A 14,170-nucleotide genomic window follows, 5' to 3' on the forward strand; every position below is an offset into this window, starting at 1 on the left:
CAGCAGGGGACCCTTCTTTCCTGAACAACCCCTCAGCCTTGCCCTGGACCTGCCTCGGCTGCCCCTCTCTCAGCGAGGCCTGCTCCTGGGCCAGGCACTGAAGCCCAGCCTAGAACCACACTCGACCCCAAGGCTTCAAACACCTCTGCCCTCCACCCCCACACTCACATGCCCAAATCCCAGAGGCCAGCTGCTGGCCTCAGACTGCCTGTTCAAACCCTGGCCTCAGTGCCCAAGAGCATCTCAAACTCCATTCCTCACCCCCATCTCCTGCTGCTCCCCAAAAGCCTCTCCTGCTCGGCATCCTCCAGGTGCTCAAACCTAATCCCTGTAGCTGGCCTGCTGCTCTTTTGCTTCTCAACCCCCTGAACCCAGCCAGTCCTCCAGCATTGCTACCACCGCCACTCCCTCCCTAAAGTCTGGGCCATCGCCATCTACCCTGGGACTGCCACAACAGTCACCAGTGCCCCCCTCAAAACTGTACTAGAATAGGATTTTTTTTTTTTTTTAAAGTCATGGCTGGGTGCGGTGGCTTACCTGGTCAACATGGCGAAACCCCATCTCTACAAAAAAAAAACAAAAACAAAAAACAACAACAAAAAAAATTAGCCAGGCATGATGGCACATGCCTGTAGTCCCAGCTACTCAGGAGGCTCAGGTGAGAGGATCGCCGGAGCCCAGGGGGTCGTGGCTGCAGTAAGCCGAGATCATGCCACTGCACTCCAGTCTGAGATTGTCTCAAAAAAAAAAAAAAAAGTCATTAAATACTGCCAAAAAGGAGGGGAAACTTGGATACAATAAACAATGGTAAATAAAGTAACCAGTAAAATGTATACTTCAATCTAATAATCCTGGTTGCTTGATGGGGAAATAAGAAGCACCTGGAACTAAGATGACATACAGCCTCCACCTAGGGAAGGTGGCACACAGGACCGATCAGCTCTCAACAGTTACACAAAGAGGGGCTCACGTGTTTGTTTTTAAAACTGAAAGATAGGCTGGGCACAGTGGCTCACAATTGTAAACCCAGAGCTTTGGGAGGCTGAGACGGGAAGATCACTTGAAGCCAAGGGTTCAAGACCAGCCCAGGCAACATAGTAAGACCCTGTTGCTACAAAAAACTTAAAACATTAGCCGGATGTGGTGGTATGTGCCTGTAGTCCCAGCTACTCAGGAGGCTGAGGTGGGAGGATCGCTTGAGCCCAGGAGGTCAAGGCTACAGTGAGCTGTGATAGGACCACCGCACTCCAGCCTGGGTGACAGAGAGGTAGGCCCGAATTCCCACTTATCGGTAATCACAATTGTAAATGACTAAATTACTCTACAAAAAGACTTTTGGATTGAGTTAAAAATATAACTATAAAATAAGATGAAAAGGTTGAAAATAAGGAAATGAAGAAATAAGACGTTAAATGGGACAAAAAGGAGTTTCTTGTGTTGGTAACAGGAAAACTTATGCATCAAACAGCATGGTCTTGAGGCAGAAAGCAAAACTTGGACATACAAGCAGAAACGGGCACCTCCAGAACCACAGGGGGAGGTCTACCTCACCTTTCTTGGAAATCAGCAGACCAAGGGCCTGACAAGAAGCTAGGGAACGCTCTGGTCCGCTGACTAACACAAGTAAGCAAGTGCCCAGCTTCAGGCGGGAACAATGTAACCAAGGAGTGGTGAGGACACATTCTTCTAGCACCACTGCAACAGTCACAAAAAGGGACTGTGGTAGCCACAGTGAAGTCTCAAAGGATTCCAAAAAGCAGAACTCCTTCAGTCCTTACCATTAGACCTTAATGCAATAAAATTTTAAACTACAAAAAAATTAGCTCCCCTCCCCCAAACTGTGTGCACTTAAAAATCTGTCAACACCCTTTTAAATAAGCACAGGGTTAAAGGGGGCACCAAGGCTGGAATTACAAACGACTCAGAAATGAAAAGCAACAAAAGCAGAGAGAGGCAGACCCGTGGCGCGTAGCCCAAGGAACAGAAGAGCCACAGCCTCCATTGCAGGGTTAAGGAACACGCAAGGAACCAGAACTACAAGAAAAAAACCCAAGAAAGTAAAAAGATGTAAGGATTAACGAGCATAAACAACAACTCAGAGACACGAAGGGCTGGCTGTTTGGAAAAACCTGTAATGGAGACAAACTTCAGGAAGTTTAACCAAGAGGAACAGAGAGAAGGTGTCAAAAGCAGCATCAGCTCTGATAACCACAAACAGCTTTAAAATTCCGAGAGAAGCTGGGAGGCCGAGGCGGTGGATCACCTGAGGTCAGGAGTTGGAGACCAGCCTGACCAACATGGAGAAACCACTGTCTCTACTAAAAATACAAAATTAGCTGGGTGTGGTGGCGCATGCCTGTAATCCCAGCTACTTGGGAGGCTGAGGCAGGAGAATCGCTTGAACCCAGAGGTGGAGGTTGCGGCGAGCCAAGATTGCACCATTGCACTCCAGCCTGGGCAACAAGAGCAAAACTCCGTCTCAAAAAAAAAAAAAAATTCCAAGAGAAGGCCTGGTGTGGTGGCTTACAACTGTAGCCAACATGGGGAAACACCATCTCTACTAAAAATATAAGAATTATATTTTTATAATATAATTACTTCCTCCAAGAATTACTTGGGAGGCTGAGGTAGGAGAATTGCTTGAACCCGGGAGGCAGAGGTTGCAGTTAGCTGAGCTCGCACCACTGCACTCCAGCCTCAGCAACAGAGTGAGATGCCATCTCAAAAAATAAAATACAATTCCAAGAGAAAATAGTATACAATTTCAACCTGAGAATCCGAAAATCTAGATTTGATCTGAAAATCTAGGTCAGCAGTACTCAGTGGCACCGTTCCTCCCCAGGACACATCTGGAAAACATGTCGGATGGGCTTTGTTTTCGGTTGTGCTAATGGCTGTTACCCTGAGGATCCAGGAGGTCCTGAAAATCTTGTCCCACTATCATATACTTATTGACAAGCATTGATCCAGATGAAATCAACAATGTGGTAGGAATATGGTTTTCCTATGTACACGACAGGCAAAGGAAACCATCCGCCATATGTAAACATCTAGAAACCAATTTTAAGAAGTACTTAACAGTAAAATACGGGAAAAAACAGAAATAGAGCTAATAAACATACAAAGATCACACAGGAAATTTTGTTTTTTGAGACAAGGTCTCACTGTCACCTAGGCTGGAGTACAGTGGTACAATCATAGCTCACTACAGCCTCAACCTCCCAGGCTCAAGCTATCCTTCTGCCTCAGTCTCCCAAGTAGTTGGGACCACAGGCGTGCACCACGATACTCGGCTAATTTTTAAATTATTTATAGAGATGGAGTCTCCCTGACGGAGCTTGCAGTGAGCTGAGATCACACCACTGAACTCCAGCCTGGGCGACAGAGCGAGAGACTGTCTCCAAAAAAAAAAAAAAAAAAAAAAAAAAAAAGAGAGATGGGGTCTCCCTACGTTGCCCAGGCTGGTTTGAACTTCTGGACTCAAGTAATCTTCCCTCTTCAGCCTCCCAAAGTGCTGAGATTACAGGCAAGAGCTACTGTGCTTGGCTTACACACCAAATTTTTAATAACAACAAGGAATAGAACTTGGGAGGTGGGTAAGAAACAAAAATTTTTTACCACTTCTTAATCTATTTCTGCAGTTTTAATTTTTGCAACAGAGAATGTATTGTATTTTTTTTTTTTTTTTTTTTGAGACAGACTTGTGCTGTCACCCAGGCTGGAGTGCAGTGGGGCCATCTCAGCTCACTGCAACCTCCGCCTCCCAGGTTCAAGCTATTCTCCTGCCTCAGCCTCCTGAGTAGCTGGGATTACAAAAGTGTGCCACCACGCCCGGCTGAGAATGTGTTTCAATAGATGTGTCTTCTTTTTTGAGACACAGTCTCACTCTGTCACCCACGCCAGAGTGCAGTGGTGCAATCCTGGCTCACAGCAACCTCTGCCTCCCAGGTGCAAGCGATCCACCTGCTCAGCCTCCCCAATAACTGGGTGCACACAAGCGTGCACCACCCTGTGCAGCTAGTTTTGGTATGTTTTAGTAGTATGTTTTTGTATGTTTCACCATATTGGCCAGGGTGGTCTTGAACTCCTGACCTCAAGTGATCCGCCCACCTCAGCCTCCCAAAGTGCTGGGATTACAGGTGTGAGCCACCGAGTCCAGCCTCAATAGATGTTTTAATTGAATAGATGTTAAAATAATTATTAACGTTCATGATGATTTAACTTCAAGGATATTCATTAAAACGTGAACGGAAAGAACCTCCTCATGATTTTAACGGTTTCTGATATTTGCTTTTTCTGAGAGTTTACTCTCTTATTTTCCATCTAGCTCCTAACTCATCTGGAATTTCTGTTGCATAAGGTATGAAACAAGCTATCTTTCCCTGCGCACTCTCCACGGAGGCGTTCAGGCACTCCTCGCTGACGCGTGCTGCCTGCCTCCTTCACGGCCTGCATCCCTACACACACAGATGCCTCTTGTGGGACCGGGTGCAGTGAGGCCTGCTTTCTAACCTGGGTTCCCTCATCCACAAGGTGTGGCTACGACTAGAGCTTCCTCCTGAGAGCGCAGGGAGCTTGTGATACCCCCCAGAAATGCTCAGGGGACGTCGGCCACCTTGCAGAGAAACCCCTCCTAACGGGAAGGGAGCATGGGTACGCAAGGCTCCGGTACTGACCGCGGCTGGGCGACAGCAGGCCACTCGGGTAGGGGACGCTCACTCTCCTCAGCTCATCCAGCTTCTCCTGTAGCTTCCGCACCTGGCTGTCGGAGCGGCTGACCCTCTGCCGCAGGCTCTTCAGCTCGCCGTTCTTCTTCTCCACCTGCTCCCGCAGGCAGCACACCTGGCTCTTGTTCTGCCGGGAGGAGAAGCAGTAGGAGTGCAGTGAGTCGATGAGCTTGCAGGCCCCTGACGCCGACAGGATGACCTCGTTGATGGACATGGGGCTGGCGTCGCTGTGCTCGCTCTGCACAGCTTCCGTGGCTGGCTTCGGGGTGACGTCGGCAGGAGGGGCAGAGGGGCTCTGGGAAGGCTTCTGCGGTGTCACGGTAAGTGATGAGCTGGGGGGGCTCTGGGCCAGGCCCTTGTCGGGCCCCAGGCTGCTCCCACTGCAGCTTGGTTCCACATCTTTCTTCGGCCTCTTGCGGTCAATAGGCTCTCGGGGGACAGATGGCCTTTCTCGGGTGTGCTTGGAGGAGAAACTGTACGAATGAAGTGAGCCGATAAATTTGCACGCCCCAGATCCTGGGGGCGTAAAGTCATCCATGGAAATGCCACTCTTATCTGCCACGCCCCCTTCGATGGAGGAGGTGGTGCTCTCATCGCCAGCATCTGTGGCAGATGCTTCTGCTTTTCCCTGGCTGCCTGCCACCGTGGTGGCCAGTCCATCTCCTGGAGTTCGTTCCAGAGCTTGCTGGGTCTGCTCCTGGCTGGCGGCCTCCTGGGCCGCCCTGGGTGCGGCTTCACCCTGCAGAGCAGCTCGCTTCAACCTGCGGGACTCTGGCTTGGCCATCGGGTTTCCACTCGAGGACGGTGACCAACCTGCAGCTCCTCTGCTGGTGGCGGCACTCGAGTGTCCCCTCACACCCCCTGTGGCCTTGCTGGCATCTTTTCTCCGGGTGCGGCCATGGCCTCCAGCCCCCCTCTTCTTCTCGGTCAGGTGGAAGATGGATGGCACGGCCGTGGGCTTCAGCAGGCGATGCTGGTCCTCCAGCCTCTTGGAGAAGCTGTCTTTGGTGAAATGCTCACTACAGAGAAATGAATACTTAGTGGGAGTCCAGTTATCCCTCTGAACAGCTTTTAACCATTGGATTAGACGTTTTGAGTCCTTTAGGGGGAACCTACAGGACAAATGACAAAAAGTAATTAGAAATAATTAATGTCTCCCCTTAAAATAATCAACTGTAAAAGCAAAACAAGTATTTTTGCAAGCACCCTAAGCCGTATTGACTTCATCCACTTAAAAAAATATTTCAAAAAGATTTAAGGAACATCTTGTACCTGCAAGTTATTACTGGAGCAGAAATCTGAAAGACCCGTTGTCTACCCATACAGAGCTTATAGTCTGTAGGGCGGATGGGAAAGAAGGTAACTAACTGCTCCCCAGGCTGTGGTAAATGCCCTATGGGGACACAGGATGCTGAGAGACAGTGCCAGGATGGCCTCAGGACAGCAGGAAATAGCTCCTAGAAGCTGACTGCTAACCAACTCTCCCAACCTGCCTGGAAGGTAGGACTCTGGGTACCAAAACCAGGGCCAGCATCCACAGAGACTAGGGCAGGAGAGGTCAGAACTGCACGGAGGCAGCCCCGGCTGTGCGCAAGCAGCTGAGAATCTGGAGACCTCCAGAAGACTCCAGAGCTACAGTTCTGTGTTCCTGTTGCATGCCCACATCCAGGAGTAAAAACGCTCCTGTTAAAAGTCAGCCAGCCCAGGGACAGGGCACAATGGCGCTCGCCTGCAGTTCCAGTTACTCAGGAGCCTGAGGCTTGAGGGTTCTTTGAGCCCAGAAATTCGAAGTTACAGTGAGCTAAGACTGCACCACTGCTCCCCATCCTGGGGAACAGAGTGAAACCCGCTCTTCTCCCCTCAAAAAAAATCAACCAACTCAGATGAACCTTGAGGACATTATACTGAATGAAATAGGGCAGTTGCAAAAAGACAAACACTGCATGATACCACTCACACGAGGTACTCAGAGTAATCAAATTCATAGAGACAGGGGAATGCGGGTTACCAGAGCCTAGGGAGAGGAGGACTGGGGTATTAGTGTTTAATGAGTCCAGAGATTACGCTTTACAAAATAAAAATAATTCTGGAGATGGATGGTGGTGACAGCTGCACAACAATGTGAATATATTTGTTGCCATGAATTGTACACTGAAAAAGCGGTAGGAAAGGCTGGGAGCCGTAGCTCATGCCTGTGATCCCAGCTACTCTGGAGGCTGAGATGGGAGGACCACTCGGGTCCAGGAGGTTGAGACTGCAGTGAGCTACGGTCATACCATTGCACTCCAGCCTGGGTGACAGAGTGGGACTCTGTCTCCAAAAAAAGTTAGGATGGTAAATTTCATGTTACATATATTATACCATAATTTAAAAATTGTGAGAAAAAAGCAGCCAGCACAGGAAGATACTGAATAGGATGCTTAGTCATTTCTTTATCACCTAATAAAGAGCCTTCATAACCATTTCTTCATTAAGGCAACCTCTGTGTTTAAGAAAACAGGCCTGGGCCGGGCGGGGTGGCTTATGCCTGTAATCCCAGCACTTTGGGAGGCCGAGGCGGGTGGATCACTTGAGGTCAGGACTTTGAGGCCAGAGTTCGAGACCAGCCTGGCCAATATGGCAAAACCCTGTCTCTACTAAAAATACAAAAAAATTAGACGGGCGTGGTGGCGTTTGCCTGTAATCCCAGCTACTTGGGAGGCTGAAGCAGGAGAATAGCTTGAACCCAGGAGCGGAGGTTGCAGTGAGCCCAGATCGCACCAATGCACTCCAGCCTAGGCGACAGAGGGAGACTCCGTCTCAAAAAAAAGAGAAAAAAAGAAAAAAAAAAACAACCCAGGCCCTAACGTGCACATAAGGGACAGGGTGGTCAGTTCTAACTGCTATTTGCTCCACCTGAGGCCAGTGCGGACCAGGACAAATCCTAACAGGATGGACTGGGCCGTTCTAAGCAACAGGACCTTCTAACCTCCTTTCTAAATACTTTGTGAGGCCAATTGCAAAGGTACGCCCCGCACCCCCAATTCCGATGTCCTTTCCTCCCATACCATGTTAGACCGTTGCAACACGTTGCCTCGTTTTCAAAAAACAATAACAAAACTTCTAGGACACAAGCTCTGAAGGAAATTGTCAAGAAAGTGCGCTGGCTAACTTGTGAAATAATCGAATGTTACTAATTCTTATAATACGTTGTAATGATTTAAGAATTACAGCAAACTACTGTGAACTTTCAATAACCCTATAAATAACACGTGCCATTCCCGTCTTTAAAACTTAAATAACACCATGCAACACAAAACAGAAACATCTGCAAAGTGGTTTTTAAAGTCTGTTCGCGGTTCTGGTGCCTCCCGCGTGTAATCCGCAGAAATCTCACTGAAATAGGCTCAACTCACAAGGCCTTAGGGGGGTTTGGGCCCTGCCGCGGGGGCCCACGTGGGAAGCGGCCGAGAGCCCCGGGCCAGGCTCTAAGGGAGCGCAGAAGGATGCCGTCCCCAGCCGGCCGTCCCGTAGACTCTCCGCGCGTACCCGCGTCCTGGGCTCGGGGGCCCAGTCCCGGAAAGCCCTCTCGGGGGCTGTCAGCTAGGGAGGCGCAGGTCGCATCTGCCCGGTCGCTCCTGCTCGCAGACATCCAGGCCGACCGCCCGCGCGGTCCGGAGAGGCAGCAGTCGCGGCCGAGCAGGACAATCGGCCCAGGACCTGCGCTTCCAGAGCGTGCGGCTTCTGAAGCCGCGGCGCCGGCCGGATCGATCGCGCGCAGGGCGGACCCAGGCAGCCGGGGTGGGGGCGGCTGCGCTGCCCGAGGCGCCCGGCCCAGAGACGGCGGCCGGGCCAAGGTCACACAGCGCCCACGCCCGCTCCCCCGCGCCCCGGCCGCCGAGGCCCGGCGCCCCCGCCCCCCGCATTCGGGTCGGCCGCGGGGCCTCAGTTTCCCTGCAGGGCCGGGTCGGGGCGGGGGCGTGGCGGCCCGGGGCCCGCGTACCTGTGGAAGGAGACGGCGCGCTTCTCGCCCTTTCCCTGCCGGTTGGAGCAGTTCACGGCCGCACAGCAGATCACCATCGCGGGCCTTGGCCCAGCCGCGCAGCCAGGCCCCGGCCCTAGCCGCCCGCCCGCCCGCGGACCGCCCCGAGGGAGGGAGCGCGGCGGCGACACGGCTCGGGACGTGGGCCGGCCCGCGGCGTCCGCGCCGTACGGCAAGATGGAGGCGCAGGCGCCCGCCGCGGGCCCGCCCCCGCCCCCGCCCGCGTCCTCGCCAGCCGCAGGTTCGGGCGTCTTCGGACCAGCGGGGCGCAGCAGGCCCCTCGCAGCGTCCGCCGGCAGGCGGGCAGGCGGGCGGGGGAGTCGCCCGGGCGGAGCAAGTCCGTACGGCGACATGGGCGCGCGGAGCACGTCCGTACCCCAAGATGGCTGCTCGGACGGGGACCGAGGTCGCCTCTGCCGCCTCGACAACTGCTCCCGGGTCCTCTAAGAGGAGGAAGCGCCACCCGTGGCACGCAGTGTCCCGTCGGACAGCAGACCCAGCCGTCGTGCCACGACACGACCCCATGCTGCCCGCAGGGCGCCCCGGGGCTCGCGTCGGTCCGGCCGTACGCCAAAATGGCGGCTCCCGCGTATTTCCGCTCGCGCGCAGTATAGTCTTTGCCGCCTGCGCCGGCGCCCCGATTGGCACCCGCGGCGTCCCGTCGCCGCGTCGCGTTGCGGGCCCGTCGGAGCGACGCCGCTCGGGTCAGTCGGCGGCCGGACTGGGAAGATGGACGCAGGTGAGGAGTTGCCGGGGGTCGGTCTTTCCGCAGGAGGTGCTCGCCTTATCATTGGCCTCCCCTGCTCGGGCCGGGCTGCCGCGACTCGCCTCGGGGCACGCCGGTGCGGGCCAGGCTGGGCCGGGGCGGCGGGCGCTGCGGGAGCGCAGGGAGGTGTTGGTGGGTGGTGGGCGGTGGGCGGTGGGAGCGGCAGGGGGACGGCGGCGCCGTGCGCCGCGGAACCGGCCGTCGGTTGCGCTGGAGTTTCTCCTGCTTTTCCGGTCCCGTCCGGAGCGCTCCAGAGGTTGTGGCTGTACAGGCCGTTGCGCCAGGTCGGCCGTGGAGGGCGGCGGAGCCTGCCGGGCGGAGAGAGGCGCGGCGGCAGACGGGACGACCGCGGTCCGGGCCGGGGACGCGAGCGGCGGGCGAAAGCGTAGCCTTTCCGCAGCTCAGCGTGAAGGGATGGAAACTCTTTAACTTTTATGAAGTTATTGGTAGGTTGGAGGCGAGAAACATGACGTGTTCATGATAGTATACGCGTCTTTTTTGTTTTTGTCTTCAATTTAGTAACCAGTAGATCCTCCAAGCTGCTTTTCCGTGACGAGAAGGAGAAACAGTGAATTTGTATCATCGGGTCTTAGTTTCTTGGGGTCCTGAGAGAGAGAGAGGGAGTGTGTGTGTGTGTGTGTATAGGGAGTGTTGGTTTTTTTCCTATCCTTTCATGCTTCCGCTCCATTTTTGCTAGCAAGATATTTTAAGTCAGTGCCAAACCCATCGCTTGCCCAGTAAACCTAGAAATATTTTTACACAGAAGTTTTAGCTCATTCATTCTTTGTGGGAACTGATTTACCTTTTATCAAGTATCCTCCATCTGTAAAGAAAGATTTTCATCTGGTTTAATTCTGTCATTCTGAATGGGATTGTTTTTACTTTCTATTTTTCTGGTAGCTACAACATAAATTTATTAAGATCTGAGTTGGAAAACTGTAATGTGTATTGCCAATATCTGTTTAAATGATTTGTAGTAGCTCACCACTTAAATGTGGTAGGTGGCTGGAGGAAACAGGAGCCCTGACTCCCTAAGGAGCATGTTGACCAGGTGTATATCTTGTGAAGTTTGTTTTTTAGAGTAACCGTCATTCACGGTTGAACTATTTGCAGCTGTGTACTATTTGTTGTTTACTATTTTACAACTGTTGTATTATATCTTTTTAGGTATTATTGTTTGTGATGCAGTATTTTTCTCAGCCACTTTGCCAGCCAGAGACCTCCGGCTGGCGAGGCCCCTGCCCAGGCCTTGCTTGGGTCTGGGCTCGCCGCAGGAGATGCCCCATCTACTTGGTCCACCGGTGGGCACCTGGTTTGCACTATGGCACGGATACCATGGCCACCATGACTGTATGCTCAGCCCCTGGCGGGAGTGGGTGTGTGGGTGAGTGAGTGCCGGGTCCCGCCAGCTGTTTCAAGCGCAGGCACCAGAGTGGGCTCTGCAGAGCTTACAGCTAGACACGTGGCAAGCAACTCCCATGGCCAACTCCAGCGTCCAGACAAGGGGACAGTGGATTCTGGTGTCCAGACAAGGGGAAGGCAGTGGCGCCCAAGCAGGGGTGCTTGCAACCCTGAAGCCCAAGAGGGGGTGTTGCAGAGTGTCAGCAGCCCAGTTACTCCCATTGCCCTGCTCCAGGCTATAGCTTTGGGGCTGACTCCGTCCCCGCTGCTTCCCTTTGCTGCCTCCTGTCACGTGGGCCGTCACGTGGGGCGGCTGCCCTTTGCCGGCAGAGGGCCGAGGGCCACAGTGTTACAGCCTTCTTTGTACCTGCATTCATTGGGTCCCTAGTTCTTGTCTCACGTCCAAGAAGAATGAGATTACACTTACACTGACAATCAAAGGGTGAGGAGGGTGGAGAATAGTTTTATTGAGTGATGAAACACCTCTCAGCAGAGAGGGGACTCAAGGGTGATGGTCTTCCACCCAAAGTCGGGTGGTCTCCCTTGGTGTGGCTGGGTCCAGGGCTTTTATGGGCTCAGAATGGGGAGTGTGTGCTGATTTGTTTGTGAGTATGCAAAAAAGGCTAAAACAAAGTCACCACTCAAAGGTGGGCACAACAGTGTAATAAACCAATTAGAGAAGAGTAGGTATATGTAAAATAGGTGAAGAGTGGGGATTAATTAGAGGAAAGTGCACCAAACAGGAAGAGAGGTTGGCAATCTAGTCTGTGGATTTATCCGAGACTCGTCGCTTGGCTTTCAGGCTTTAAACTGTGGCTTAAAGATTGGGTTTCACTGGTGACCCACCCTTCCCTGCCTAGGATTTGTCTGCCTCCTGCCTCTGTCATTTCGATACCTGAGAGACTTGGCTAAGGTCAAAAACACAGTTCAGTGTCGATCATACGACCTAAAATGTGAAAATCATCATGTTCAAGTTAGGAGAACAGTTATGTTGTTACATGATGATACTTTATTTTTATCTTTTATTTTCCCTTGACAACCGTATTGACATGATGATACTTTAATAGGACACTGGAGGCTGCTGCATGTGGGATCAGAGTAGAAAAGGTGTTTGCATTTAAAGGTCTCTTTTTATGCTGATAAAAACGTATGTTTGTAGGATATCATGGGGAATTTTCCTTCTGACTTGATGCTGTATTTCCTTTCAGAGATGATTGATGATCTGCCCTCCTCTGATCTCTAGAGTTCTTGAAGGTTCTGCCTTCCTTGACCATGTGTAATACAGTTTCTGTTCTGATAGTCATTCATTCAATACACTGTTTATTACTGACTGTCAGGTGTGTGTTAGGCATTGTTCTAGACACTAGGACTAGAGAAGTAACAACATAGATGAAAACCATTGCCCTGGGGTAGCTAACGTTCTAGACATGAGACCAGCATTAGCATCGAAGTGTGTGGCTCCTGGGGGATGGTGATTTGGACCAAGGATGAGGAGGATTGGAATTGTAGCCAGGATGGCCAGGAAGGGTCTCACTCTGAATGTTTAAATTTTGACTAAGACTTGAAGCAGTGTAGGAGGAAGGGCGGGTAGCAAGAGCCTGGTGTGGCTCGGGTGCAGCACGTGGCGGTGGGAGAAGCAGGAGCTGAGGATAGAAAGGTGACTTAGGCTCAGTGTGGTGGTGCCTTGCCAGCTCATAGTGAGGACTTCAGTGTTTATTCTGAATAGGATGACAACCCTTTGGAAGGTTTTGTTCTAGAGGAGGAGTAACATGATAGATTGTGTTTAACAGGCTTGCTCTGGCATCTCTTTTGAGAATGTACTGCAGAGGGGCAAGGGCAGAGGCAACGAGGCCAGCTAAGGGACTGTTGAACAAGCCAGCAAGGAGATGCCAGTGGATTAGCTCAGGGTGGGTAAGAGGTTGACTTCTGCATGTGTTTTGGAGGTTGAGACAATAGAATTTGTTTTTAGATTGGAAGTTGGGAGAGGGATGTGTAGAGAGGGAGGAGTTAAAGATGGCCCCAAAGTGTATGGCCTGAGCTAAGCAACTCAGATGAGGGGGCGGGTGTGGTGGCTCACGCCTGTAATCCCAGCACTTTGAGAGGCCGAGGCGGACGGATCACAAGGTCAGGAGATCGAGACCATCCTGGCTAACACGGTGAAACCCTGTCTCTACTAAAAATACAAAAAATTAGCTGGGCGTGGTGGCAGGCGCCTGTGATCCCAGCTATGCAGGAGGCTGAGGCAGGAGAATGGCGTGAACCCGGGAGGCGGAGCTTGCAGTGAGCCAAGACTGTGCCACTGTACTCCAGCCTGGGCGACAGAGCGAGACTCCCTCTCAAAAAAAAAAAGAAAACTCAGATGGGGAAGACTTGGGGAGGTCCTATCTGGTGGGAAGCTTTCTGTTGCGAGTTTGGATTTATGTGTGTTGAATGTGAGGTGCATGTTAGACATCCTTGTAGAGCAGTGTCCAGTGGGCTTTTGAGTCTACAGGTTTGGAGCTAAAAGAATAAGCCTGGGCTGGAGATAGACTGGAGGTCACATCAGATGAGGTCACCCAGGGTCTGAATGTGGGTGGGAAAGAAAAGAGGCCAAGGGCCTCTGCGGGTGTGGAGAGGTCCAGGAGGTGGCAGGCAGACTACAGTGTGGCTGTGTTCTCCACCAGTCCCTAGCACTGTCCCTAAAAGCACGCTCCCCATTCAGAGGACTGGCAGGTGCCAGTCCTCTTAATAGCCACACTGCCCATTCCTTGAGGACAGAGCTGGTGTCTTGTGCTTGCATTTCCGGTGCATCACTTGTGTCTGGCATGTGGTTGGTCATCACAAAAAAACAGAACTTGAATTGATAATAACCTACACATTCCCCTACTATCAAAACTTTCAGTTTGTAGAGTTTAACATAAATCCAGTATATTAGCATAACATGTAATGAATGCAGAGGCTGCTGGGGAGTGGGGTGTGGTGTTTTTTTTTTTTTTTTTTTCTTGAGACGGAGTCTTGCTTTGTCTCCCAGGCTGGAGTGCGGTGGGCGCGATCTTGGGTTTTAATGTGCGTAGTCTGCCCAGTGTGTGCACTGAAACAGTGTTTTCTAGTTTTCTGATGTAGCTAAATTTGGAGTTCCTTTCTCTCTTTCTCTATTTTCATTCAGGACTGAACTACTAGCATTCTCATGTAAACTCTTGGAGATTTAAAAAAAAGTAGTAATCATATACAAACTGTTATCTTAAACCTAAGAGTTTTCTAAAGGAAAAGAAGAAC

The 14,170-nt window shown here is 51.7% G+C and overlaps 2 protein-coding genes across 2 annotated transcripts in view; one reads left to right on the forward strand and one right to left on the reverse strand.

Annotated features, from left to right (window-relative positions):
* THAP4 (THAP domain containing 4) overlaps nucleotides 1-8,943 on the reverse strand; it is a 52,557-nt gene extending 43,614 nt beyond the window's left edge. Inside the window, exons 1-2 of the mRNA XM_002813095.4 lie at nucleotides 8,710-8,943; nucleotides 4,677-5,839 (exon numbers count right to left, since the gene is read on the reverse strand). Of these exons, the coding sequence (XP_002813141.3) occupies nucleotides 4,677-5,839; nucleotides 8,710-8,786 (1,240 nt within the window). The 5' untranslated portion in view covers nucleotides 8,787-8,943. The remainder of the gene's footprint in view (nucleotides 1-4,676; nucleotides 5,840-8,709) is intronic.
* Nucleotides 8,944-8,959: 16 nt separating this feature from the next.
* Nucleotides 8,960-14,170, forward strand: part of ATG4B (autophagy related 4B cysteine peptidase) — a 36,989-nt gene continuing 31,778 nt past the window's right edge. Inside the window, exon 1 of the mRNA XM_009238373.4 lies at nucleotides 8,960-9,487. Within this exon, the coding sequence (XP_009236648.2) occupies nucleotides 9,478-9,487 (10 nt within the window). The 5' untranslated portion in view covers nucleotides 8,960-9,477. The remainder of the gene's footprint in view (nucleotides 9,488-14,170) is intronic.

The sequence above is a fragment of the Pongo abelii genome, chromosome 11, assembly GCF_028885655.2.
Source record: "Pongo abelii isolate AG06213 chromosome 11, NHGRI_mPonAbe1-v2.0_pri, whole genome shotgun sequence".
Classification (NCBI taxonomy): domain Eukaryota; kingdom Metazoa; phylum Chordata; class Mammalia; order Primates; family Hominidae; genus Pongo; species Pongo abelii.